At 55.7% G+C, this 27,123-nt stretch overlaps 2 protein-coding genes across 2 annotated transcripts in view; one reads left to right on the forward strand and one right to left on the reverse strand.

Annotated features, from left to right (window-relative positions):
• Positions 1–15,983, forward strand: FOXP3 (forkhead box P3). The gene is made up of 13 exons (XM_078064755.1): positions 1–39; positions 203–666; positions 8,494–8,728; positions 9,261–9,365; positions 9,463–9,601; positions 10,005–10,092; positions 10,162–10,266; positions 11,179–11,266; positions 11,466–11,546; positions 12,456–12,609; positions 13,316–13,392; positions 14,648–14,749; positions 14,946–15,983. Exons 2-13 carry the CDS (start codon positions 377–379, stop codon positions 15,093–15,095), a joined length of 1,614 nt encoding a protein of 537 aa, XP_077920881.1. The 5' UTR covers positions 1–39; positions 203–376; the 3' UTR covers positions 15,096–15,983.
• The window catches only part of CCDC22 (CCC complex scaffolding subunit CCDC22), a 14,217-nt gene continuing 2,986 nt past the window's right edge, over positions 15,893–27,123 (reverse strand). Inside the window, exons 3-17 of the mRNA XM_036082408.2 lie at positions 23,194–23,326; positions 22,057–22,163; positions 21,850–21,916; positions 21,571–21,749; positions 19,624–19,818; positions 19,065–19,127; positions 18,859–18,978; positions 18,149–18,268; positions 17,948–18,064; positions 17,741–17,842; positions 17,549–17,656; positions 17,180–17,275; positions 16,872–16,931; positions 16,721–16,795; positions 15,893–16,271 (exon numbers count right to left, since the gene is read on the reverse strand). Coding sequence (XP_035938301.1) covers positions 16,158–16,271; positions 16,721–16,795; positions 16,872–16,931; positions 17,180–17,275; positions 17,549–17,656; positions 17,741–17,842; positions 17,948–18,064; positions 18,149–18,268; positions 18,859–18,978; positions 19,065–19,127; positions 19,624–19,818; positions 21,571–21,749; positions 21,850–21,916; positions 22,057–22,163; positions 23,194–23,326 — 1,656 coding nt within the window. The 3' untranslated portion in view covers positions 15,893–16,157. The remainder of the gene's footprint in view (positions 16,272–16,720; positions 16,796–16,871; positions 16,932–17,179; positions 17,276–17,548; positions 17,657–17,740; positions 17,843–17,947; positions 18,065–18,148; positions 18,269–18,858; positions 18,979–19,064; positions 19,128–19,623; positions 19,819–21,570; positions 21,750–21,849; positions 21,917–22,056; positions 22,164–23,193; positions 23,327–27,123) is intronic.

Below are 27,123 nucleotides of genomic sequence, written 5' to 3' on the forward strand. Positions count from 1 at the left end.
AGCCAGACCATCAGGCCCCCTCTGGGCTTTTCCAGAAAGGTGAGTCAGAGTTAAGGAAAGAGGCTCTCCTTTTTTTCAGGGGTTGGGAAGTGGGTGGGGGGGAGCGGGGAAAGCGGGGAAGGTGAAGGGGCAAAGGGGTGGGTCTTGGCCACTAGGTTGGTACCATGTGAATAAAAAGCGGTTTCCAATTTCTCTTCCCCAGGCCTGAAGCCAGTCTTGCAGAGGGCTTGGAGTAGACGTTGGATGACAGAACCCTGGGCCATGCAGGGCGCTGAGGAGCCGGGGGCTGGAAGCGGCAGCCATGACATCTCAGGAGAAGCCCCTGGGGCCCAGTCTCCCCTGTTGACCACTGGTTAAAGGGGGCTACTGCTCAAGTATGGAAATGCAGCACCAATTCTTGGACAACCATAAAACCTCACAAGCTTCAAGCCCCCAGAGGAATCTCCAAATCTCAGAACTTCCCTGTCACTGCAGCCTAGAATTTAAGACCCAAGACTGTTTGGCCCAAGGAAACCTGGGGGTTTTTAAGCCCGCCCAGCACCAAAGAAGGCAGAGCCCCCACTTGCCAGCTCTGTCATCTTGGGCAAGTCACTCGACTCCTTCGCGCCTCTGTTTTCCCCGTCTGTATAACGGCCATGATGACAAGATGGACCGCAAAGGGCTGTGGTGAGGATTGAATGTGATCACTTGGGAGAATCGTCCAGCACGGTGTCTGGCTCGTGGAAAATTGGAGATAAATGTCAGCTATGGGGATGATGATGGATATATGGCATCTGAAAACCTTGGAAACTGGGATTTTTCAAAGTAGAAAATCGCAAAGGCTGAGGGCCTCAGAAGCATCAGGTCATGGTGTCCCTGACTAGGAGAGGGTCGGGGCCCCAAGGGGCCTCTGGGCTTCATGAGGATGGATGCATTAACACCGGGGGCCTCATCAGGACCTTCCCTGTAGGGTACCCTCCAGGTTAGAGCTCTCAGGCCCTATGATGTGATGAGGCGAGACTTTTCTCCCTCTCCTCACTCAGTGATGCTAAGTGGATTCTGGGAGGCAGTAATTCTCAGACTGTTAGATTCTGTGACTTGTGCATTTTCCTCTGTGAAATAACTTCCATGCCCCCCTCTGTGGGGAGATGGATTGCAGAGCTCCCCCTCCTTGGGCAGTAAGAGCAGTGATGACCATCAATTCTACCTAAGGGGAAACAGGCATGGAGCAGGGCAAAGCCTCTGGAAACCCAGCCCTATTCAGTTTCTTTCCCTGGTTTTTTTCCCGTCCCATCACATTCACAGAGTGGTATCTCTGCCTGCTTGGGACACCTCCGTGATTTATTTGAGTTTTTTTTTTTTCCCTTGTTTTTTTTTTTCTAACTCTACACACTTTTGTGTAAAAAACTGTGGTTTCTCATGAGCCCTGTTATCTCATTGATACCTCTCACCTCTGTGGCAAGAGGAAGAAATCATATTTTCAGATGACTCGTAAAGGGCAAAGAAAAAACCCAAAATTTCAAAATTTCCGTTTAAGTCTCATAATCAAGAAGAGGAGAAACAGAGCACGCGAGAGAGAGAGAGAGAGAGAGAGCAAGAGAGAGAAAAAACTATGAGAACCCCCCCCACCCCGTGATTATCAGCACACACACTCATCGAAAAAAAAAAAAATTGGATTATTAGAAGAGAGAGAGAGAGGTCTGTGGCTTCCACACCGTGGTTTTTCTTCTCGGTATAAAAGCAAAGTTGTTTTTGATATGTGACAGTTTCCCACAAGCCAGGCTGATCCTTTTCTGTCAGTCCACTTCACCAAGGTGAGTGTCCCCGCTCTCCCCCATCAGATGTGGGTCCAGTGGAGGAGATGGTTAGTGAGGCAGGCACGGGCCGGGGAGGGGGGGGTCGGGGGCCCTCCGTTACCGTCAAGACACACACAGCTCCTGCGGCTCAGCCAGGTAAGAGATTTTTTTTACAATAATAATAGTAATAATAAATGCCGGCAGACTGGGAAAGTGCTTAATCGATGCGTGGGCAGAGGCAACGTTAAATAAATTGATTGCTATGTAGATGGGCAGGATTTTTTTTTAAATAGGCCAACTGCCAGTCTTTACAAATTTCAGAGCTTGGAACAACTTGAAACTGTCCAGGTGTAACTGGAAATTTCAACTACACCCCTCCGTCCTCTTCACCTCTTGTCTCTTGATAGCTCCCATCCCTCTCTGTCTGCTCGCCCTGTCTCCCTCTTTCCGTGTCACTCTGCCCCCCCCCCCCGCCCACCGTTTCCCCAGCACTTGGACCCTCCACCGCCCTTTCTCTGGCTCTGCCCAGCTTCCCTGTCTCTGTCTCCTCCATCTTCACCACGCTCCCTCTATCTCCTTTCCTCCGTCTTTCTCCCACTGTCTCTCCTGCTCTCTTGTCTAGCCTTCCCCCCCACCAGCTTCCAGCACAGAGCTTTGTACAATTGGTGCCTAATAATAGTGGATTGAGTAATGTCGATGAGGACATTTCCATTTTACCAGAGTGAGCATCAGTTCTGTTTGCCCCGATCGAAGGAGAATAGTGAGCTGTCAGGTCAGGCTGAGCGCTCAGTTGAACTTGGGCTTGCATGGCACGAGAGGACCTCCTGGGGGGCACTTTGTGCCACGGTCAATCGTAGTTTAACTGTGTGGTCCTACCCCGGGACCATGTGTGCGTGAGTGTGTGTGTGTGTGTGTGTGTGTGTGTGTGTGTCCAGAGTCCGTGTCCAGGAACCAAGCAGGCTGTTCAGGGCTGGGGCGAGCTCATCTCTGAAGGCTTAGCAAGCACTCACTGTTAGCTGTTAGTATTTTTTTTTTAACCAAATTAGAACCCCTGTCTCTATTGGTTTTGTTCCTGCCTTATTCAATTAATAGGAGCGTCTTTGTAGATCACGAAAAATTGTTTCAACATAGGATCTTTCATGGCTGTCAAGACTATCCTCACACTGGTATGAACCACGATTGGTTCGACCAAATGCCAATTCCTGGACATTTGGATTGTTTCTAGTTCTTTCCCCCATAATCATCCCTGATTACTTCCTTGGATTCCTGAATATGGAGTTGCTGGGACAAGGGGCATGTGCATTTTTAAGGTGTCTGACCCTCTCTGCATATCGTTCTTCCAAAAGGCTGTCCTGTTATATGCTTCTTGTACTCAAGCTAACCCTGGGTGGGTATTATCATTTTTAAATCCTTCCTCAGCATACCAGGTAAGAAAAAATATTACCACGTTGTTGACATTTGCATTCTTTGATTTACTTATACTATTTATTCATCATTTGTATTTTTTCTTAAGTTGTCTGGTCATATCCTTAGTCCCAATGGGGTGTTCATCATTTTTTTCTTATTGATTTGTCACAGCTTTTTATTTAGAAAGGATATTAACCTTCCAATAGCCATACATGTATAGCAGATATTTTCCCCCAATTCATCACTCACTGTTTCTATTTGTTTATGGAGTTTTGTGATACTATGATGTTTTTATATAGTCAAATGGGTTACTCTTTTCTTCTGTGGTTACTGTCTCTGGTTTTGTGCTTAGAAAGTCCTTTCCCACTTGAAAATGAGATAAATGTTCACCTGTGTTGGCTTCTAGTCTCTTCTATGGCTTCATTTTTTCCATTTGCTGTGGAGGTTAAGAGTGTGGGTACTGGAGCCAGACTGTCTGGGACAAACCCAACCTCACCCCAAGCCATCTGTGTGATTTTTAGCCTGGCGTTTGACTTGTCTGTACCTTCATTTCCTCATATGGACTCTGATGATTACAGTAGCACCTACCTCAAAGAGTTGTTGTGAGGATTAAATGTACTAACCACGTTAAGTGCTTAGCATAGGGCCTGACATACAAGAAACCCAAGAGCACTATTGGATATTCTTATTTATCTCTTTAACAGATCTGGAATGTGTTTCAGGGTATATGATGATTGGTGACATTTCAAACTGGGCAGAGAGGAACTGGTGGGAAAATGGACTGATTATTCATTCACTAACTTTATTTTTCCCTTAAAGTTCCCAGAAGCATTTGTCAAATAGTATATCCTTCACCGTCTCCCAGGTTGAAATGCCACATTCATCACGAACTCACTTCTCTCTAGACATTGGTCTGTGACTGAGCTTTCTGTTTTGTTCTGTTGCTCAGTGTCTGAGCCATACCACTTTGCTGACAGTTGCTTTGTAGTACAATACATTCCCTGACCACAGGCCCCCCCTCAGCATCTTGCCCTTCACTTTTCCTTGTTATTTGACGCAGCCTCAGTTCCTCTAGCCAGAGATCAACAACTGTTCTTGTTTGAGGCATCCATCTCTCTCTCTCTCTCTCTCTTTCTGTTTCCCTCTGTCTCTCTATCTCTGTCTCTATTTGGGGCATCTCTCACTCTCTCTCCCTCTCTCCATCTCCCTGTGCTGTTCTCTTATTCTTTTTGTTTCTCTCATCCTCTCTCTCCCTCCTTGTGTATACTTCTAGGACTTTCTGCTCCTTTGAGTTCCTCTCCCCTCCATTCTCTCTCTCTCTCTCATTCTCTCTCAGCATCTCTCACTCTCTGTGTATCTCTGTCCCACCTCATGTTTCTCCCATCTCTCTGTATCTCTTGTTCTCTGGGTCTTTGTGTTCCCCTGTGTCTATCTGTCTGTCTCTCTCTGTTTCTGTCTCTTTGTCTCTATGTATCCCTGTCTCTCAGCCAGTCCCCTGGATGGAGGGGCAGTTGTCGACTCGACGCCCTGCAGACACATAACAGGTCACCCAGACACAAAGTGGAAGGGCCCTGGCCCTCACCTGCTCCAAGTCTCTCTCTGCCCAGTGTACACAGGAGCAAACTGAGGCCTGGAGATGGGCCGGAGGGCCTCTCCCAAGGCCTCCCAGGGATGGAGTAGCAAAGTTGAGACCCAAGCTCAGACCATGGGACTCTTGGCGGGACCCCGGTTCTGTCTCTCTCCCCCACTGTGGGCCTCCGTTTACTTCTCAGCACCCATGAGGGGAGGGGGGGGACCTGAGCTGCCCCCCCCCACCAGCTGCTGTCATTCCCCCTCCTACCTTCTTACAACTTGGATCCTTACTCAGGCAGGAGGCTCTGTGGCCACATGGGCCAGTGTGGGGCCCAACCTCCCAAGAGCTAGTCCGGGTGGGGTCCCAGGGTCCCATGGGTCAGAAGGCCTTGTGGCCAGAGGGTAGTGATACTGGAAGGATAAGTCAATCAGTCTTGAAGGGCGATATGCAGTGGATAGAGTTCAACCGTGTCCCCAGAATTGGCACTGGTCCTGGGAACGTCTGTCCTCGGGCCCCTCCAGAGAGCCTGGCAGCGGGCTCTCTACTGGCCAAGGCTCTTCCTGTTCCCCACCATAAGGCCCTAGCCAGAGGCATGCTGGCCTCTACCTCTCCCTCTTTCCCTCCCCATCTCTTGTGGAATGGCTGTGAGTACGGGAACATTGTCCCAGAATGAACAGGGAGACTGAGGCCCTGTAGGTGTTCATTTACCATCACTGACACTTTGTTAAGCATTTCATGTGCATTAACTTTGGACAAGAGGTACGATTACTGTCCCAGTTTACATATGAGCCCGCGGGGAGTTATAGCTAGTTAGTGACAGAGCCCAGCCCCAGGCTGGGGGGAGTAGAGGAGATGATTCTGACCCTCCTGCTGTCACAGAACTTAGGAGGGAAGCTAAGAGGAGGCTTGCTACAATTCTAAGCCTGGTGGGCCAGAGGCCCTGTGGGGTAGTGAGCTGCCTGTCCTTCAGGGAGTTCCAGTGAGTTTTGGACACCATTGACATTGGTCTTCACCTTCTGTGAAGTTGGGCCCATGGACCCCACAGAGTGGGTTTGAGATTCTGGGATCCTTTGAACCTAAGAAATGATGTTCTATGATTCTGAGGTTCTGGCATAGTGCCATTTGAAGACCCCCAGGGTCCCGGTAGCTGTAGGATCTGCATGGTACTCCCCAAGCACCAAACCTTTGGCCTCTCCATGGCCCAAGTCTACAGGGCCCAGGACTTGTCATGGTGGCCAGATGGACGTCACTCACCACATCCGCAAGCACCCACATCACTCCCACCTGGGCCGAGACGGCTGCAGGATGGGCCAGCCAATTCTCGGAACGAAACCCGTGGGGTGGGGTATCTGCTTCTCCTTGGTGCCGATGAAGCCCAGCGCATCCGGCCGCCATGACGTCAATGGCGGAAAATCTGGGGACGTGACAACAGGGCCCAGATGCAGACCCCGATATGAAAACACACTCTGTGTCCCAGAAACATCCTCCATGCAGCTTCTGAGAAACAGTCAGAAAGGGACGCCCCGACAGACAGTGCAGGAAGCTGGCTGCCCAGCCCGGCCCTCCAGGTTCCCCACCACCAGACAGACCATATCTATGTCCCCTTTCTGAGAATGTACGTGTGCTTCCCTGAGGCTGGACATTCCAGATGTGCTTGAGGAAGAGATTTCTTATAAGCCCCAGCCAAGTGTCCCGGCAGCTTCAGAAGTGACCACGGGCCAGCCGTGTGGGCCAGGCCAGAGTGGCGGAGACCAAAGTCGGTATTCGTTTACTCAGGCTTCTGTAACAAATTACCACAAGCTGGGGGGGGGGGGGAGGGGGCTGCTCAAACAGCAGAAATTTATTGTCTCACAGTTCTGGAGGCCAGAAGTCCGAGATCAAGGTGTTGGCAGGGCTGGTTCCTTCTGAGGCTACGAGGGAGGATCTGTCCGTGCCTCCCTCCTAGCTACTGGTGGATTGCTGGCAGTCTTTGGCATGCCTTGGCTTCTAGAAGCCTCACCCCCGATCTCCGCCGTCATTCATTTGCTCACCTCCTCGTGGTCACTGAGTTCTGAGCCTCCGTAGATCCAGGCTCTTGCTTCTCACACAGCAATGTTCTACACCCCCCGGGGAGACTATGAGCTTAATACCTGGATTCTCACCCCCATCCCCCTCTGCACCAGAGCTCTGACAGGCCCTGTGAGCTGACAGCAAAGAAAGGAAGGTGCAACTGCTCTCCTAAACCCTCCTTGTGCCAGTTTGGGCCGCTCTCGGCAGCTGTGTGCCCGACCCAGTGCTGTGGGGTGGGGTGGGGAGTCACTCACACACACACACACACGCACACGCACACGCACACACTTTCTGGGGAAACATAGGGAGCTCTCAGGTTGCCGTGGGACTGTGGAACGCTGCACCTGGGTGTCCCCTTCAGTAAAATGGTGGCTGGACTAGGCAGTCCCTTCCAGCTCCGGCTTCCTCTTAGACTGGGATTCTGAGAAACGGAAGCCCTGCCTGTCGCAGTTTTCGGTTCTGGGGCTCAGCGAAGGAGCCTGGAGCCATTACGGAGGGCTTTCTGGATAGGGCCTGGATAAGGGATACGGAGGAAGAGCAGACATTCCAGGCAGGGCCATATAGCATGAGCGCAGGCTTGGAGAGCAGACTTGGGGTAAACTCTGGCGGGGGCTGAGTCAAGATGCTCCCACGGGCCCTGGCTCAAGAGAGCCCAACCCTCCTCCCCGACACCTGCCATGTCAGCTTCGTGCAAGGCAGGAGCCCAGAGATGATCAGACCCTGCCCCTGCCCGAGCTCCAGAGACTCCCGTACTCTGCTGCCCACTCAGGATTTCCACTCGCGTGTCTAACGCCAGACTCTTCATGTCCATCCACACCTGGATCTCACCCCCAACCTTGCTCCCCTTCAGCTCAGGTGATGTCCACTCTGTCCTTCCAGACTGCTCAGGCAAACACCGGGCCAGAGGTCACCTTGACCCTCCCCCTCTCGCCACCCCCCACCCCATCCAAGCTGCGAGCAAATCCTCCTGACTCCACCTTCAAAGCACACTCAGGATCCACCGACTTCTCATCATCTCCACTGCCACCATCCTGGTCTGTGCCACCGTTGTCACTTGCCTGGACTGTCACAGCAGCCTCCTCACCAGTACCCCTGCTGTCGCCTTCCTGGAGTCTGTCCCTCTCCCCGCAGCCAGAGGGATCTTGAGTCCATGCCCCCCTCCACCCTTGTATATGCCAGGTCACTGGGATAAAATAATGCCACCAGGAGAGTCAGACACGAGTCCCAGCAGCATCAGCAGAGGTTGTGGCCTGTGCAGAGTGCAGGGAGGACCAGGGGGCTGAGGCTTGGAGACAAGCCCTAAGCGGTTGGGGGCAAAAAAAACTGAGACCTGCCCGTGGCTGAGACCCCACAAATGACCCCAATCCCCCACCTCCCTCGTGGAGGACACATCACCACCAGGGCTCTGCCAGCACGCACGGGCAGGCTGAGTGCTGGACCCAGGCACGTCTGCACACGGGACGTGTGCAGAGACACGCACACACCTATGTTCCTGACACCGATGGATGCGTGGGTGTGTGCCACACGTACACCTGATCGGAGCTGGGGTCCAGCCGTGGAGCCCTTGGGGACAGGCCCCCACCGATGCCTGCTCTGACCAGAGTGGGGGGGTCCACGTGGTTCAGGTGGTTGAGCAGTTCACACCCCCGCTGGGCACACGTGTAACTCCTTCCCCCTATGTCCCCACAGCCTGCCCTTGGACAAGGACCCAATGCCCAACCCCAGGCCAGCCAAGCCCTCGGCCCCTTCCTTGGCGCTTGGCCCATCCCCGGGAGCCTCGCCCAGCTGGAGGGCTGCACCCAAGGCTTCAGACCTGCTTGGGGCCAAGGGCCCGGGGGCAACTTTCCAGGGCCGGGACCTCCGAGGCGGGGCCCATGCCCCCACCTCCTCCTCTTTGAACCCCATGCCACCATCGCAGCTGCAGGTGAGGCCCAGGGCCCAGGATGGGGCAGGCAGGGTGGGGTACCTGGGCCTACAGGTGCCGACCTTTACTGTGGCACGGGGCGGGGGGCCCAGCTGGGGCACAGGAAGTGGTTTTCTGGGTCCCAGGCAAGTCTGTGACTTATGCAGATGTCGCAGGGCCAAGAAAGTCCCCGGTTAGCAGGTCTCAAGAGATTCGAGGCTCTCCCTGGCCTCCCAATCCCAGCCCCAGGAGAGGAGCTCCTATCACAGTCCCACAGGCGTGGCCGTGTGTCCCCATCCCCGTGTGACAGGGGAGAGGGCTAGTGCCCAAAGAGGGGAGGTGACACGGTTGAGGCCAGCTCTGCCACTTATTAGCTGTTTGATCTTGAAAAGGTCATTCGCTCTCCCCGAGCCTCAGTTTCCCCATATGTAAAACAGGGATGATCAGAGTACCTACCGTGTGGGTTTGTGGTGAGAAGTGTATGAACTAGACATGTAGAACAGAGGATAAGGATGCCACCTCACCCGCCTGCCTTCTCTCTCCCCCCTCCCAGCTGCCCACAGTGCCCCTAGTCATGGTGGCACCCTCCGGGGCACGGCTGGGCCCCTCACCCCACTTGCAGGCACTCCTCCAGGACAGGCCGCACTTCATGCACCAGGTACTGACCCGGAACGGGCAGGGCGGCGGGAGCAGGTGGGAGAACTGGGCAGGGGGGCGGGGGAACAGGCTGACCCACAGCCCCCGTGTGCCCCCAGCTCTCAGCGGTGAATACCCATGCTCGGACCCCGGTGCTGCAGGTACGCCCACTGGACAGCCCAGCTATGATCAGCCTGCCGCCACCCACTGCTGCCACCAGCGTCTTCTCCCTCAAGGCCCGGCCCGGCCTGCCGCCTGGTAACACCCCGCCCCACAGCTCTACAGAACCCCGAGCCCCCCAGTGCTTGAGTGGGAGCCGCGTAGGCTGCTGAATGGCGGCCCTCGGGAGGTCAGACGCATCGGGTCTTACCATCTGGGAAACTCCAGCCTCCAAAAAATGTCAGGCTCAGAACCTTAAAGGTGCAGAATGAATGGCAAAAATCAAAGAGCCGCGGGTCTCTGCAGTCAAAATGTCAGCGCTTGCAAATGGCAGTCTTTGACCTGCTCCCCCAGAAGCCTTGGATGTTAGGGCCGACAGAGCCGCCTGGGAGTCAGGACCTTCGAGGCTCAGGAGGGTGGGAAGCTCAAAAGGAGAGTCTCTGTGGGCTGAGCTTGAGGGCCCAGCCCACGGTCCCCAAAGGTGCCCTGTCCCTACCTGCAGGGATCAACGTGACCAGCCTGGAGTGGGTGTCCAGGGAGCCAGCCTTACTCTGCACCTTCCCAAGCCCCGGCACACCCAGGAAAGACAGGTCAGTGGATCAGGCTGGGAAGGAGCCTTGCCCTGCCGCTGCCTCCCCTTACACCCTCTGTCCCCCTAGCACCCTTCCGACCGTGCCCCAGGGCTCCTACTCACTGCTGGCAAATGGTGTCTGCAAGTGGCCCGGTTGTGAGAAGGTCTTCGAGGAGCCAGAGGATTTCCTCAAGTGAGTGACCCAGGCCCATTCCAGTCCAGGAGGGTCCCCAGTGTGTGGGAGGAGGCCTGTGGTACAGGTCCGAGCTCAGGCCTCATCTCAGTAGGCAAAAGGCTAAGGCTAAGACCGTAGGTTCAAATCCCGGTCCTATCACTGGCTGTGTGATCTTGGGTAAGTTACTTAGCTTCTCTGGGCCTTGGTTTTCCCATCCGTGTAATGGGGCATCATAAGAGAGGTGTATACTAGTACCTACCTCCATTTTACAGATACAGAAACTGAGGCCATAAAAAGTTAAGTGTCTTGATCAAGATCACCCAGTTCCTAAGTCAAAGAGCTGGGATTTGAATCCAGGCAGCCAGGCTCCAGAATCCACACTCCGAACTGCTTTGCCCTGCTATCCTACCCCTCCTGCCAACACACCAGCCTGATTTTATTGATACCCACAGTCCCCGACTGTCACAGTGGCTCTTGCTGCCTCCCCTCGGTCCCACCGCACGCGCGTGCACGCGCGCGCACACACACACACACACACACCCCTTCTCCAACCACACCCAACTATTGGTGGCAACTCTGCACCCTGTCCTCTTCAAGACCATGACTTTACACAGACTGTCCCCTCCACCTGGAGGGCCTCTCCCGCCCTCGCCTACCTCACCCCACCTCTCAGCCCGCCAGCCTTCCAACATCGTCTCCAGCACCCTGGCCAGGCTCCAGTGGCGAGCTCAGGCCTGGCACCCGGAGATGCCAAGTGGCGTGTGTTGAAGGAACAGCGGGTGTAAGAGGGAGACTTGAGGTAGACAGAGGGGAGGGAGGCTGAGCCTCTGAGGAGAGACCTCCCAAAGGGTTTGGCTCTCCTCACTCGGAGTGTTGAACCAGGAGGCCAGACCCGCCGTGGTCACCCACATGGAATCTCCCCCTACCCAGGCACTGCCAGGCGGACCATCTCCTAGATGAGAAGGGCAGGGCACAATGTCTCCTCCAGAGGGAGGTGGTGCAGTCTCTGGAACAGCAGGTGACGTAGGAGAGGGGTGGTTGGGGGATGATGGGCGAGCCTTACGTCCACCCTGTGCCAGGAGCCAAGCTCCCCCAGGATGGGGGCTGGCATAAAGGAAGGGAGGGGGTAGGGCGCTCCCAGGAAGGACCACAGCCTGAGCCAGGATGTGGTAGAGAAAGGCCAAGCTGAGGCCTCACTTTGTGCCCCGTCCTCACAGCTGGTGCTGGAGAAGGAGAAGCTGGGCGCTATGCAGGCCCACCTGGCTGGGAAGATGGCCCCGACCAAAGCTCCAGCCTCGGTGAGCCACCCCAGGCCCACAGGCGGCTGGCGGGGGGCGGCGGGGACTTCGCCTCACACCCACGCCCTACGACTCTGGGCCCCTGTCCCCAGCTCCAAACGTGCCCAGGCCTGGAAACCTGTCCCCTCCGATTATAAGCCCTCTGACCCCAAGATCCTGAAACATCATGATCTTGGGTTTTCAAAACAACGGCAAATCGCCAAGCATCTACTGGACACAGACCCTGTGCCGCTGGTGGAACTGGCCATACGACACGCAGGAACCAGCGCACAAGAAAATCATGGGGCCCCGGTTTCAAATGACCCCCACAGAGCAGTAAACAAACGGCAGGGACCTGTGTGATTACACGGGCCACACACCGGTGAAGCCGGCCCCGGGGGCCAGGCACCGTTCCTGAGCGCGCTGCTGGGGGAGTTTATCGAATCCTCATGAGGCCACTCAGGATAGGTATTAATTACTAGCATCCCTAAGGGGTGGGAGCCTGATTCAGCCCCAGCTTGTGGTCCCAGCATTGCGCCTCTCCGGAGACACACACACACACACACACACACGATTCAGCCACACACACACACACACACACACACACACACACGATTCAGCCACACACACACACACACACACACACACACACACACGATTCAGCCACACACACACACACACACACACACACACACACACACACACGATTCAGCCCCAGCATTGCGCCTCTCCACACACACACACGGGCGCGCGTCCACACTCACACTCTAATAAATACGGCTCAATGCTGCTTTGTGAGATTCCGCATCAGACTGGACTTGAGAAGAGAGCTCACTTGCTTTAAACACAAACCAACCAACCACACTTACCTAAAATTTAAGTGGAAAGCGTAAGCCTCTGAATCACCAGCCTCCCCCCCCCCCCCCACAGGCGTCATCGGACAAGGGCTCTTCCTGCTGCATCCTAGCTGCAGGTACTCCGGCCGCCCCTGGCCCAGCCTGGCCCAGCCCCCAAGAGGCCCCCGACGGCCTGTTTGCTGTGAGGAGGCACCTCTGGGGCAGCCATGGAAACAGCACGTTCCCGGGTAAGGACGGCCCGTGCCCCTACGTGGTGCCCCCCCGCGCCCCTCATCCCCCCGACTGGCACCGGGTGGGAGACAGCCAGTACCGACCCTCCCCAGCACTGCCACCCAGCCTTTGGGAAAACACGACCGCTTGCAGAGGCTGCCTTCCAGCGTTTCCAAGGCCTGCAAGCCCCCCGCACTGCCCCCCGCCCCCGCGGCCATTGTGGTTCCTCCTGTCTAGCCCCATCTCCCCTGGGGCCGGGGGCTCACTCATTCCGGGCCTCGGCTACTCCATTCGGTCATCAGAAGGGAGAGAACTAGCTAAGCGCTTCCCAGGGACTCTCCCTTCCCCCTCCAAGGAAAAGCGGGGTGATTCTCCCAAGCTCACGCATCCTGGGCCGCCCGCAAGGCCTGGGCTGTGGGCTTAAGACGGATCGGGGCCCTTGAGTGTCATCCTGCCTCTGCCACTTGGCCGCTTGCATCCCTTTGGTGTGCAAGTTACTTCACTTCTTTTAAACTTCGGGGACGATGAGGCCCATTTTGGTGGGAGTGGTGCAAGCAGTAAATGATACGGTCGATGCCCAGCGCTCAGCACAGTAACCGTGAGGGTGAAAACTGGTGTTGTCAGGGAGGGATTTCAGCTGGGTAGCCTCTCCTTGTAGCGTGGGGGATGGGAGAGGGAGCTAGGAGCTCCAGGACAGACCCAATCCTCCCCCACCCCCTACAGAGTTCTTCCACAACATGGACTACTTCAAGTTCCACAACATGCGGCCCCCCTTCACCTACGCGACCCTCATCCGCTGGGTAAGCCGGCAGCGTGGGCCAAGGAGAAGGAAAAGAAATGGGGGGTGGGCACCTGCCTCCCACATTCCCAGCCTCCTTCTGAGCGCCCCCAGAACAGGCTCCTTCATGAACCCAGGCCTCCGATAGGATTCCCCCCGCCAAGCCGGCTTCACTCCAGACCTGGCCCCCCCCAAACCCAAACAGAAACCACTATCCAGGCCAGTGCGAGTCAAATTCTGGCCCTCCACCCACCCCCCTTCCCTGATGCCCACCTCGACCCCATACTTAACCCCCTCCTAGATCTGTAAAATAGCCCCCAGATGAACCTGATCTTTGCCCCTTGCCCTAAACCCACCACAGACACTATCCTAACTCCTTCCCCGGCCCCCATATACCCCAATACGCCAACACATCCCTTGGCAGGACCCTGCCTCTAACCCCTTCCTTGTGACACCTATCTGACCCTTGGCCTCACCCCATCCCAACCCCTTCATCTGAATCTCCCTAATGGCTGCCCAGAACTTTCATCAGAGCCTGCCCAGACCTTGACCCTAGGACCACACCTAACCCCTACACAATACCACGCATTCCCCTACCTAGCCCCATCCTGACCCAGAACCTCACTGCAGCCATAATCTCTGACCCTTTGCTTAACCCCACTCCTAAATCCAAACAGATCCAATTCCCTGACCTTTAGCCTCACTCCACACCTAACACAAGCCCTGACCCTTAACGACCACACACGTCCAACCTTATTCTTGACCTTGAATCTAACCACATGCCTGACACAGAAAATAACGATATCACTAGGTCTGCCTCTGATTCCTGACCCTAATGCCATCCCATCCCTCAGCCCTCCACTCGCCCCGGTCCATCCCCAGCCAGACCCTTAACCAACCCCTTCCCTGATGACCTTTAACTCTGCCTGGCCCTTTACCCCTCCCACATCCTTAACTTGACCCCACTCCTGGCCTTCAACCTTCCCGAACCCTGACACCTTGCCTCTGTGGAGGCGGCCGGCTCCAACTCCATCCCAGACCTTTAACCTAATCCTGGCCCTACCCTGAACCAGACCTTACTGCAACCTCAGCCCTGACCCTCCACCTCACCCCCTTTCTAACCCTGTCTCTGACCTATCACCTCACACCGTCTCCCTCCCTCCCTTCCCCTGCCCCCCCCAGTTCCACCCATGTCAGACACCCAGGGTGGGCCACTGCCACTCTCAGCCCAGCTTTGGGGAAGGGACTCTCTGACCCCCTGACCCCCTAACCTCCAGGCCATCCTGGAGGCTCCCGAGAAGCAGCGGACACTCAACGAGATCTACCACTGGTTCACACGCATGTTTGCCTTCTTCAGGAACCACCCTGCCACCTGGAAGGTAGGCTCCTCTGGAAGTGGCAGTGGCTGGGGGGGCCTCCGATGCCACTGGGGTGCTGGGCCAAGCTCAGGAGTGGGGGGCGGGCTTGTAGACACGTCGGGCAGGGGCGGGAGGCCGGTTTGGGGTGGGTCCTGCTGACGTCAGAGTGACTGCCTACCCACCCCCCGCCCCCGGCCCGCGGGCCTTCCTCCCGCAGAACGCCATCCGCCACAACCTGAGCCTGCACAAGTGCTTCGTGCGGGTGGAGAGCGAGAAGGGGGCCGTGTGGACCGTGGATGAGTTCGAGTTCCGCAAGAAGAGGAGCCAGAGGCCCAGCAGGAGCGCCAACCCCACACCTGGCCCCTGACCTCAAAACCAAGGAAAGGAGGAAGGAAGGACAGGGGCCGAAATGGGGGGTGGAAGTGGCCGGGGGCAGGGGTGACGGGCCCTGGACGTGCCCACAGGGACCAAGAAGTGAGGTGTGCACGGTCTTGCCTGCCAGGGGCCCTGATCCTCAGCTGACCACCCTTCTAGATCGTATGCTCTGCACCAAGGCTGCTCAGAGGGGCCCCGGCCCCCCGGCCCACCTTCCTGCAACAAGCTCCTTAGCCAAACTGAGCCTTCACAACCAAGCACACACACAGCCTGCTTCAGTCGCTCTCAGAGATGACCTCAGGGCTGGACAAGACACACACACAGTCACAACCCTGTCCCTTGGACACAGTACAAAGAGCCTGCCTCAGTACCCTCGGGCAACCTCAACTCCGCAGTCCCGCAGACAATCATACCTGAGCACAGTCCTGTCAACCCACACACCCACGGCCATCCCCCCCCCCCCGCCCTCACCTGCGCTGTGCCCAGGACCCCACCCAGAAGCAGCCTTGGTACCTTCAGGATCTCACGTCCCAAAGAGCCACACAAACACACCCCAGTCGTGCACATTCTCACGCAGCCCCCAAAACATCAGCTTGCTCATGCAGCCCACGAGAACACACCTGTGCATCTAATGTCATGCACACGCACTTGGCACCCCAGTGGGTCTCCGGAGTCCCACGTGGGCTTTCACAGTCACGCACACGGAATCGCCGAACACATCCCACGTCTCACCTGCCGCCCGCCGCACCTTCCCGGCCCTGAACCCTGTGTCCCCATCCAGGCCTCAGCTTAGACTGCAGACAGAGCCCCTCGTTTATTTGGGATCCAAGGTCCTAACCCCAGTGCCCTCTCCAATAAACTGCAGCCGAGTTCCCACGTTCTGGACGATCACCCCAGATCAGAGTTGGGGTCAGGTGGGCAGGGGTCTGGGGCCAAGGCCATAGCAGGAGGAGCTAAGCCAACAGAGGGAACGGCTAGGGCAAGCGCTTGGCCATCGCCCCCAACATCCCAACTCCCTGCCCGAGGCCAGGTGCAGACCGGTGCTGGGGGCTCCTCAGGCCTCCCGGACCCGCCCCAGGAGGCCAGCGTTCTCCTGGCGAAGGGCTCGGTAGTCCTCGCGGATCTTCTCCAGGTTGCTGAGGGTCTTCTTCCCCATCTCCGTCTCAATCTAAGGCAACACGAATCGCACACCTTCTGTGTGCGGGGCCCCTGTCCCAGCTCCTGCTTGCCACCCCATCTCCATTAAGGCCGCTCGAGGTCCCTCCCGTGCTCCTCCCACCCTCCTCCCGCAACAGCATGCTGTGCCCTACCACCGGGCCTTTGCATGTGTCATCTGTTCGCCTAAAGCACCATTTGCTAACGTGGCAGCATGAGCCACCACATACTCTGGCTGAAGCCTCTGCCAGTGGCCCAGGGAGGCAGGTGCGAGGACCTTCGGGGTGGAAGCTAGGGCTCAGAGGAGGCTGCTGGCCGGTGCCAGGTCACACACACAGCTACTATGGGGCAAGGTTGAGAGTCCAGCCGTAGGCTGTGTCTGCTCCCACAGCCCCTCTGGGCGTAAACCAAGGTGCTGTCCACTGGCCTGCCTTGGTTTCCCCTCCTACCCCCAGGCCTCACCTGCTCCTCAAGGTCTCGAACTTCCCGCATGATTGTGCCTGTATCCTCGATGGTCTGGATGAGCTGGCTGCAGTTCTGGGGACGGCAGGAGCAGAAGGCTTGCACCCCCACCATGCCCCGCCCCGGCCAGCACCCCTCACGCGTCACCCACCTCGTGCAGGGCAGCTAGATACTTGTATGCCTTCCGAACGGCATCATCCTTCTTGGCATCCTGACCAGACAGAAGGGACCAGTGGGCTTCCCCCACGCCCCCCCAAATACCCCCTCCAGGACCCCCATAGGGCCACCCTCTCCCACTCCCCTGACTTCGTCCTCCGTGGTGCACAGCCAGGCCCGAGCCGCAGTGTACCTACACGGCTCGCACCAGGCCGAGGCCCAAGCCAACCTGTGAGCAGATAGGCAGGCGGAAGCCCAGCCTGCCCCCCGCCGCCCCCCAACCCGGCCCAGCCAAGCCCACACCTTGAACACGAGCTCATCGGTCACAGCAAACGTCCGGTCCAGCTTCCCCGACAGGGAGTTGATTTCCTTCTGAAGCTCCTTTGTGTCGGACAAGATCTGGCAGAGAACAGGGCAGCCATGAGCCCACGTGCGGCCGGGCCGGCCGGCTGAGGGCAGAGTCGTGTGCGCGTGCTCACACCCAGACGGGGCCTGCGTCACCGCGTCAGCTGTGGCTGGAGGGGGCTGGGTAGGAGGGTTCCGTGTTGGGGCGTGGCCAGACAGCTCTGCCTTTCGGAGGGTGTGAGGTCCCCACGTGGCCATGCTACACGCACCTGCCCCTCGCGCGTGTCTGCCCGTCTGCCCCAACCCTCCACAGCCGCAGCGATGCACCTTAGTGATCTCTTCCTTCTGCTTCCGGATGTTGCCCACAATCTCCAGGATGCGCTGGGTATAGGCCAGCCGGGACACGTCTCTAGGCAGGGTCTCCAGCTCTGACACCTAGACAGGAACACAGCAGACACTCCCCTGGGACCCAGCCCCCCGCCCACTCGGAGCCACCCGGGGCCCCTGCACGGGCCTTACCAGCTGCTTGTAGGCCTCCTCCTTCCTGCGGGCCTCTTCGGCAGCTGCTCGAACACTCTGGTGCAGCTCCTGGATCTCTGCCAGCCGTCGAGAAGATTCCAGCTGCCAGGACCCCATGGGCAGAGGGAGAGTGAGCACAGCACAAGGATGGCCCCCCAGGGAGGGACCGAACCCGCCCTGCCCACAGCCCAGGACCCCACAACCTACCTCTCTGCAATCCTGGAGCTTTCGGAGGTGGCGGTACTCAGCCAGGAGAGGGACCCGGTGCTTTTCCCACTGACCCGCCAAGTGGATGACCCGCTGGGCGCTACTCTCCACCACGAGCTGGGGGGGGGTAGGGGATCCGTGTCACACAGGCTGGACCCTTCCACCTCGAGCCGCCCCGCCCAGCCCCGGTGCCAGCCCCACCTGCAGCTTGGCCAGGTTGGCAGCCCCGTCAGGCAGCAGCTCCACTGCCCGGCTCTTCAAGCGCAGGGCCTGCTCCCGCTCCGCCGTGCTGAGCTCGCTCTGCCGACGCTCCGTCTCCACCTGGCAGCCCATGACCCCCACTCCCGTCAGTGGAGGGGCCCAGCCGCACACCACAGCCTTCTAGGCCCCACCGAGCCTGGAAAGCCCTGGCCTAGCCTGAGCCCCCACAGACGAGAACACACCCCTCTACCCTCTAGCAGCCCCTTGACCCCTCCTGATGGTGACAGAAACCTATAAGCAGTGACAGACACCCACAGGCCCCTCTGATCCCTCTACCTCCACAATGACCGCCCCCCCCCCAGGAAGCCCTGACAAGGCCCACAAGCCCCTGCCCAGACAGGTCCATCATACGCCCACAGATGCTCACACCCCTCCTGATTCTCACAGACACCCGCATGTCCTGACCGATGCCCACGGGTGCCCCTAACCCCCACAGGTCCGACCCCCCTGACCCTATATCCCCCTCTCACCCCCACTGATTCTCCTCAACCCTTGAGAGCCCACAGGTCCCTGAGGTCGCCTCTGAACCCTTCTGACGTCGGCAGACCTCCACGAAGTCCTCTCAGCCCCTTCAAGGCCCTCTAGGCCCTCTAGGCCCCACCGTGACCCAAACCCAGGGGGGCAGCCCCTCCCCCACCCCCACCTCCCACCTGCACAAGGTTGACTCCCAGGGTCTTCATGTTGGCTTCGACCTCTTCGATGTTGCGGTTCACTCCCTCCAGCTGTTCCCGAAGAGACTCCAGCTCCTTCTCTTGAGCTGCCCTCGTGTCCTGGGAGGCACAGGCCAGTAGGGGTGGGGGTGTGAGGCCCACTAGGCGGGGCAAGGGCCCAGAACCCCCGCCACGGCTCGGCTTACCTGTTCAGGCCGCTGGGAGGTGGCCGGCACATCACACACCTGGGCTGCCTGGACCTCGGGCTCCTGGGGGAGGGAGACGGGGGTATCCTGGCCATCGGAGAAGGCCCTGCCCCTCCCAGCCTCAGCACCTGCTCCAAGTGCCCTTCCAGCACCACGCTCCTGTCCACCCAACTGCTGACAGCTGTCAGGCTGGGTTTATGAGGACCCAGGCACTCTCTGAGACCTCAGGCTGGACTGTTTGCTCAGAAAGAAACCTCCCTGACCCTGACACAAGAAGGGGGCCCACGAGAAGGATGAGGGCCCCTCTAGGTCAAGGAGAGAAGATGTGTCCAGGGGAAACTGTCTGAGGGAAGCTGGGGTTTGCACAAAGAGCACCCCTCCCCCCTGACATGGTTCCCACCCCTCCCCCCTTCTCCACCGAAGCTCTTGAGGAGCCAGGGGACCCCCAGTGCAGAGAGGGCACGCCCAGTGGGAACACGGGAACCTATGTGGATAAAGTGTGTCGTCTGCACAGAGAGCGGCCCTATCAGCCCAGCCGAGCCCACTCGGACCCACTCACCGGATGGAAGGTGAATTTCTCCGAGTGTGTGAAGCGGGAGCCCTTGGAAGCACCGGTCCTGGCCCCTGCACCCCAGGCCTGCAGCAGCTCTCCCAGGTCTCGGGCTTGGGGGGCAGCCCCGGGGCGGCCCCAGGTGTGGCGTAGATGCTCAGCCAGGTGCTTCTGCAGCCGCTGCCGCGGGGCCCGTGTATCGTCCTGGGTGCAGAAGGCGGGGCACACGGGAGGGTGTGGAGGCCTGCTGGGCACCTGAGGCCCTGCCTCCTCCGGGGAGCTGCCTGACAAAGGGCTATCAGCCAGTCCCCTCTCCTGACCCCCCGCTCTGGGAGCTCCCCAAGGACGGGGTCCCCCCCACAGCCATGCTTCTCTCCACCCACTCGCTCCCCACACCGGCAGTAAATCAGCAGCCTCCAAATCAGAGGGTGACACGGAAAGGCTACGTGGGGACAGAGCAGAGACAGAGAGTCAGAGGTGCTGGGCAAAGAAGCAGTGGAAGCAGAGCAGAATCGAGAGAGAGAGAGAACTAACAGAAGCAGTTTCAAGACAACTGGGGAAATCTGATTATGAAATCAGTGACGGATGGTGTTAAGGTGTTAATGTTATTAGGTGTGAAAATGACTGAGGGGTTACCTAAAAAGTGAATACCCTTATGAGTTAAGAGATGCACACTTCAGTATTTAGAGTCGAAATGGCATGTGTACTGGGATTTGCTTTAAAATAATACTGAGAGGGGCGCCTGGGTGGCTCAGTCGTTAAGCGTCTGCCTTCGGCTCAGGTCATGATTCCAGGTCCTGGGATCGAGCCCCGCATCGGGCTCCCTGCTCTGCGGGAAGCCTGCTTCTCCCTCTCCCACTCCCCCTGCTTGTATTCCCTCTCTCGCTGTGTCTCTCTCTCTGTCAAATAAATAAATAAAATCTTTAAAAAAATAAAAAATAAAAAATAAAATAAAATAAAATAATACTGAGAAAACAACTGGGGGAGAACAGATGAAGAAAGATTGGTGAAAGGCTCATAGTTGAAGGTGGATGACAGGCACATAGGATTCGTTAGAATATTCTGTGTTTGAAAACGTCTCTAAGTTTAAAAAAGACACAAGTCAAGAGAGAACAAATGGCAGTGGGGGAGGCAGGGGCAGGCAGAAAGAGAGAGAGACAGAGGTGAACAGAAGGGAAGGGGAGAGACACAGTCTCAAAATGAGGAGACAGACAGAGGAGCAAGAAAGAGGGGCAGCAACACCACAGAACAAGAAAGACCGTGACCAGGGGCGCCTGGGTGGCTCAGTCGTTAAGCGTCTGCCTTCGGCTCAGGTCATGATCCCAGGGTCCTGGGATCGAGCCCCGCATCGGGCTCCCCGCTCTGCAGGAAGCCTGCTTCTCCCTCTCCCACTCCCCCTGCTTGTATTCCCTCTCTCGCTGTGTCTCTCTCTGTCAAATAAATAAAATCTTTAAAAAAAAAAATAAAAAAAAAAAAAAAAAAAAGAAAGACCGTGACCAGAAGAGACAATGCAGAGACCTAGGGACAGAAAAAATGAGCACCAGGGACAGTGGCAGAGACAGAGAAGGAATGAGAGACTCGGGGCGGGGGGGGGGGGGGGAAGAAGGTAATAGAAACAGGGAGGAAGTGGGCAAATCCTGACCACTCTGGTTACTAAGAACCTGCCCGTTGTTCGTCCTTCAGTCGTTCGGTGGAGCGCTGGCCTGAGGGGAGGGCACTATCACCCCCCAAGTCTCAGAACCGGAAACCGAGGCTCTGGGGTGGGGGAGGGAGAGTGACTTGTCTGAGGTCCACAGTCTTTCTGACTCCAGGGTTCTCGCAGGGGAGGAGCCAGGTAGGTGCATGCAGAGGGGAGGGGATGAGGGGCCAAGAGGGGAAAGGAGGGGGCAGAGGACCAAGGGACGCTGAGCTGCGAGCAGAGGCCTCGGCAGCAGGGAGCCGAGCTTTGGGCAGTACCTGGGTGGGATGGCGGGCTGCCCGGTGCACCCAGTCCTCATCCCCAGGGCGGTCCCGGCCCGTGTGCTGGCAGAGCTGGATGGCATGGCATTCGAGGAGTGAGGCCACCCTCCCGGCAGGCTGGGGCACCTGGGCGGGGGCTGGTAGCAGCAGAGGACTCGCCTGGAACTCCCGGGGCTCTGGAGGCAGGAACATGGTCAGCTAGCCCTCCCGCCTGGCCGCGGGGGTCAGGCCCACCTCCACCCTGCCCTCAGCCCCTCCCCACAGCCTCCCACTCACCTCCTCTGGAACTCAACTCAGGCATGACCAGCCTGGTGGTGTGGAAAGGCTTCTGGGAGACGGAGCCCTGGGGGGAGAGCAGAATCAGAGCCTCCATGATGAACTGTGGGGGGGGGGGGCCACTGGTGGGGAGGGCAAACACCTGAGTGACCAGATGGGGCCAAGGTGAGGGGACAGGCAACATCGATGTGAGTTGGGGGGTTCCACCTGGAGGTGCTGTAGCTTGGGAGTGCGAAGGAGGGGTGGGACCCAGGGCAGGGCCAGCTGGTCCCGGATTTGGCTCCCGATGGCCCGGAGAAGGATAGCTGAGTCTCCTGTGGGGGGTGGGGAAGGAGCATCCATCAGGTGACAGTGCCTTAACCCCAAAACTGCAGATCCTGGGAGAGCAGCCGGGGCTCCCGGACCCCCTCCCAGAGATGCATATCTGTCTAGCTATCATTCTCACCCTCGGCCATTCAACAAACACTTACTGAGCACCTACTGCATACCAGTCACTGTTCTAGACTCTTGGGATACTTCAGCGAACAAACTGAGAAGTACCCCTGCCCTCACGGAGCCGGCATGCTGGTAGAGGAGAACACGAATCAGGTACTTCTGAGTACAAGACAGAAATCGGCCAGGTGATGATCCAAGGGGAGGGTAAAGACTATTGAGAGGGGCATGTAATTTTATTTTTTTTTTAAAGATTTTATTTATTTATTTGACAGAGAGAGAGACAGCGAGAGAGGGAACACAAGCAGGGGGAGTGGGAAAGGGAGAAGCAGGCTTCCTGCCGAGCCGGGAGCCCGATGTGGGACTCGATCCCGGGACTCCAGGATCATGACCTGAGCCGAAGGCAGTCGCTTAACCAACTGAGCCACCCAGGCGCCCCGAGGGGCATGTAATTTTAAACAAGGCAGTCGGAGGAAGGCCTCCCTGAGGTGTCACGTGAACAGAGCCTCTAAAAGGTAAGAGAGTGAACCAGGAAGTCATCTAGGGGAAGAATAATCTGGCAAATACAAAGGCCCCCAGGCTGGAGCACACCTGGAGTCTCTGAGAAGCACTAAGGAGGCCCGTGTGGCTGGAGTGGGGAGGAGGAGGAGTAGCGAGGAGGAGGTGAGGCAGAGGGGCCCCTCCCAGCACCAACTCCCCAACTGGGACAGCTCAAGCCCAGGCCCCCTTCCCCCTGCCCTGCCTCCCCTCCCCCAGCCCCAATCCTCCCTTCCACCCCAGCTCTCGCAAAGATACATCCCCCACCCCACCCCTAGTCAACCTTTTTACCACCTCCACCTGTCTCTCGGCCCCTACAACACCCAGGAATGCCACGCTCTCCTTTACCCCCACCGTGCCCTGGGCAGACCATACCTGCAGGCTGATCTGCATCCTCAGAGGCATCAGAGGGCAGACGCTCAGCCAAGAAGAGAAGCAGGTCCCGGAGATCTGGCTCACTGGGGTAGAGGAAGTTCTGATAGCCAAGCTCCAAGGGATAGCCCAGGTCCTGGGGGTTGGGGAGATGGCCTCTATCAGTCAGACAGGCAGAATCCTCCTACCCTGGAAGCCCTGGGCCTAGACCACAAATGCTCCCACTCTCTCGCCAACCACCACTCTCTGAACTTCACCTTGACTCCCCCAAAGGCCTCCAGGCCTCCCGGGGGAAGGGGGGGAACCACAGAGTGATTATAGTCAATGCTACAGAGAGCCAGAAATAAGATTAAAGCTCTGGCCTTTCTAACTATGACCCCAAATCCAGAGGCCATAAAGGAGAAGATCAGTATTTCTGAATCCCTGAAAAGAAACAAAAATTTTAAAGAATATAATTACCAAAGTCAAAAGAGAGATAACAAGCTAGAAAAAAAATATTTGGAGTTCATATCACAGACAAAGAGTAAATCTACCTAGTATATAAAGAGTGTCTAAAATCAAACAAGCAGAAAAGACCAGCAATGCAAGAGAAAAGAAGGCAAAAGATAGGAGGAGGCAGTTCACAGAAAAAGAAATGAAAATGGCCCTTAAACCTAGGCAAATTTGCTGCAACTGAAAGCACACAGAGAGATCTCACACACGTATCACTGATCCAGGACAACCTGATGATCCGTTCTCCAGGTGTGCGCTGGGAGGGAGATACCATCACTCGGGCAGCATTCCTGCCCAAAACCTGAATCTGATCATCAGAAAACACTGTGACCCACTCAAAGTGTAGGCCATCCCAGGCAACAGCCAGCCTGGACTCTTGGAAAACATTTGTCTTCACAAAAGAAACAAAGAAACAAAAACCAAGGAGGACTGTTGGCTATGCAAGATTAGAGAAGTAAAAGTGAAATAAAATGTATGATCCTTGATTAGACACTACAGTTAAAAAAAAAAAAAACAAAGATAGAGGGGGAAAAAAAGAATAGAGTGGAATACAGAAAAAAAAAAAAAAAAAAAAAAAAAACCAGAGATAGCGGATATTTTTGGGACAACTGGGGAAATTCCACCAGGTGCTAGATATGAGATACTACTGTTCTAATACATACTATCGATTGTTAATACATACGATCAGTATTCAATTTCACCGGTGTGATCACAATATTGTGGTTGTGCTGGCAAGTGCCCTTCTACTTAAGAGAGGCGTGCTGAAAATTGTAGGTACGGAGTTATCACACTGTCTGCCATTTTCAAATGGTTCGGCAAAAAAGTGTGTGTGTGTGTCTATGTATCTACGTACAGAGAAAAGAATGGAGCAAAATGCTACCAAACGTTTGCCCGAGTACAAAGCTGGGGAGAAAGACGATACTGAGATATCATTCCTCACCTACTGAAGGGGCACAAGTCAGTGGGCCAGGCTGTGGCGAAGCAGGCGCTCTCTCCCACGCTGCTGGTGGGAAGGCAGAAATGAAACAAAGCCCAGCGAGGGCAACTGGGCAAAGTCCGACAAAACAACATCTGCTTTTACCCTTCCACCTAGCAATCCTACTTTGAGGAGCTGACCATGAAGCCATGCCCCTAACGATTCAAGAGGACAGATGCGTGCGATTCCTCCTTAGCATTATTTGCATGCGATTCCTCCAAAGCATTATTTGCAAAATACTGGAAATGCCTTAAATGTCCAAGCAATTAATACATTTAATGCAGCTGTTAGGGGGGATTTAAAAAAAGGTAAGAAGGGGAGAAATGAGTCTTCCTCCTCTATATGAGAAAGACTTTGATTATCTCCCTTTTAATTCTTTTTTTTTAAAGATTTTATTTATTTATTTGAGAGAGAGAGAGAGAGAGAGCACACAAGCAGGGGGAGCTGCAGGCAGAGGGAGAGGGAGAAGCAGGCTCCCCATGACGCGGGGCTCGATCCCAGGACCCTGGGATCATGACCTGAGCCGAAGGCAGACGCCTAACCGCCTGAGCCGCCCAGGCGCCCCTCCCTTTTAATTCTTATGATACCATCAAACACTGCTTTCTGGGGCGCCTGGGTGGCTCAGTTGGTTAAGCGACTGCCTTCGGCTCAGGTCATGATCCTGGAGTCCCAGGATCGAGTCCCGCATCGGACTCCCTGCTCGGCAGGGAGTCTGCTTCTCCCTCTGATCCTCCCCCCTTTCATGCTCTCCCTCTCTGTCTCATTCTCTCTCCCAAATAAATAAATAAAATCTTTAAAAAAACAAAAAAAAAACAAAAAAAAACACTGCTTTCTTCCACCACTTCTGAGGTATAGGGTCTCCTCCTCCAGCACCCATAAAAAATGAATAACAATGATGACAACAATGGTGGATACTCTGTCAAGCCCTTTCTATTTTCCATGCCTTGATTCCTTAAACCAAACACAGGAATGGGTCGCTAGTCTTTATTTTCCCTCATTTTACAGGTTTCCCATAAATCAAAATTACCAACTGTACCAAAGTGCTGTGAGGTCCGAATTATCCTCAAAAGGCTAGGGGTTCATTGCCCTCACTTCCTCTTCCTCCACATGACATACTTTATTAATTTACGACAGAGCACTAGTTCCTTAGAGAGCCTTTTCTCGACAAAACAGCCACAGTAATGGAAAAAAAAAAAAAAAGTTGCTAAAGAAGAAATATAAAGGGGCAAAGCCCTGGAAAGGGAAAGGCTGTGAAAACGAACTTCAAAAACAAACTTCATGTAGTTCACAGATGACCTCAAGCCGACCCTTCTGATCATTAGAAGAGGGCCTTTCTCCCAGGGCCCCAAACCAGGAAGCAGATTTTTGGTTTTGTTTTTCCCCTTCCAGGCTCTGCAGAGTACGCAAATGTGCTCTCTGGAGCAGAACAACCAGGAAACGGAGCAGAACATGCAAGGCCACGAAGAGGAAGGATATGATGTCCAATCGTAATCAATAAAATGCTCTAAGGGGATCCATTTTTCATGCAAGGGTTTTTAGACTATTTCAAAGAAATAGGTTCTTGCCTTGCTTCATGGCTTGTCTATATCCTAGACGGTTATTAAGTTAGGCGAAGGGGACTTTTGGTCTGTGTCATGAATCATTGCTTACAACCAGAAACTGGGCAATCAAAATCTACTAAGCAAGAGAAAAAGAAAGGAAGGACAAAAGGAAGGGGGCAAATAAGTATATTCACATTGGCTTATATCTGCATTAAAAAAAAAAAAAACCCAGGGGGAAAAAAAAAACCTAGAAAGACACACAGAAACCAGTCAGTCATCCCCTTCTAGCAGATAGGCAGGAGAACGGGGTGAACGGTTCAGAGCGTGAGACTCTGCCAGGTATCACGTTCCTTCCATCACACCCTGGAGATCTCTCTTACCCTTTCAGTGGTTAACCACCTTTTACCTAATTAACAATTCTTTATATTGAAATGTCCCTGTTCAAATTACAGCTGGGGTTTCGGTCTCCAGACTGGACCCTGACTAACAGAATGACCTACTCGAAACAATCATTTTCTTTAAAAGGGGACTTAGAGGCTTTAGTGTAAAAAGATCGGGACTGAAATCCAGCCCTTACCACTTACTGGCTAAGGCCTTGGACCGATTATTGAACCACCCGGAAGCTCAGTTTCCTAGCTGTAAAATGGGGCTGATAGGACTTTCCCTATGTGTCTGCTTTAAGAGCTCACAGGCCCCATCAGGGTTTGGCACGGGGCCTGAGAAACGGGCCCAGAATGCAAGCCTGATTCTCTGTCAGAGTTGCCATCGGTCCGGAGCTGCACGGACTCTGAAAGCAGACTTCCCAGACTCAAATCCAAGCTTTGCCTCTGACCCACTGTGTGACCTCGGGCAAATCACTTAACTTCTCTGGGCTTTACTTTCCTCCTCTGAAAAAAAAAAGGGGGATACCGACAATACCTACTT

Source organism: Halichoerus grypus, chromosome X (genome assembly GCF_964656455.1).
Source record: "Halichoerus grypus chromosome X, mHalGry1.hap1.1, whole genome shotgun sequence".
NCBI classification, from domain to species: Eukaryota; Metazoa; Chordata; class Mammalia; order Carnivora; family Phocidae; genus Halichoerus; species Halichoerus grypus.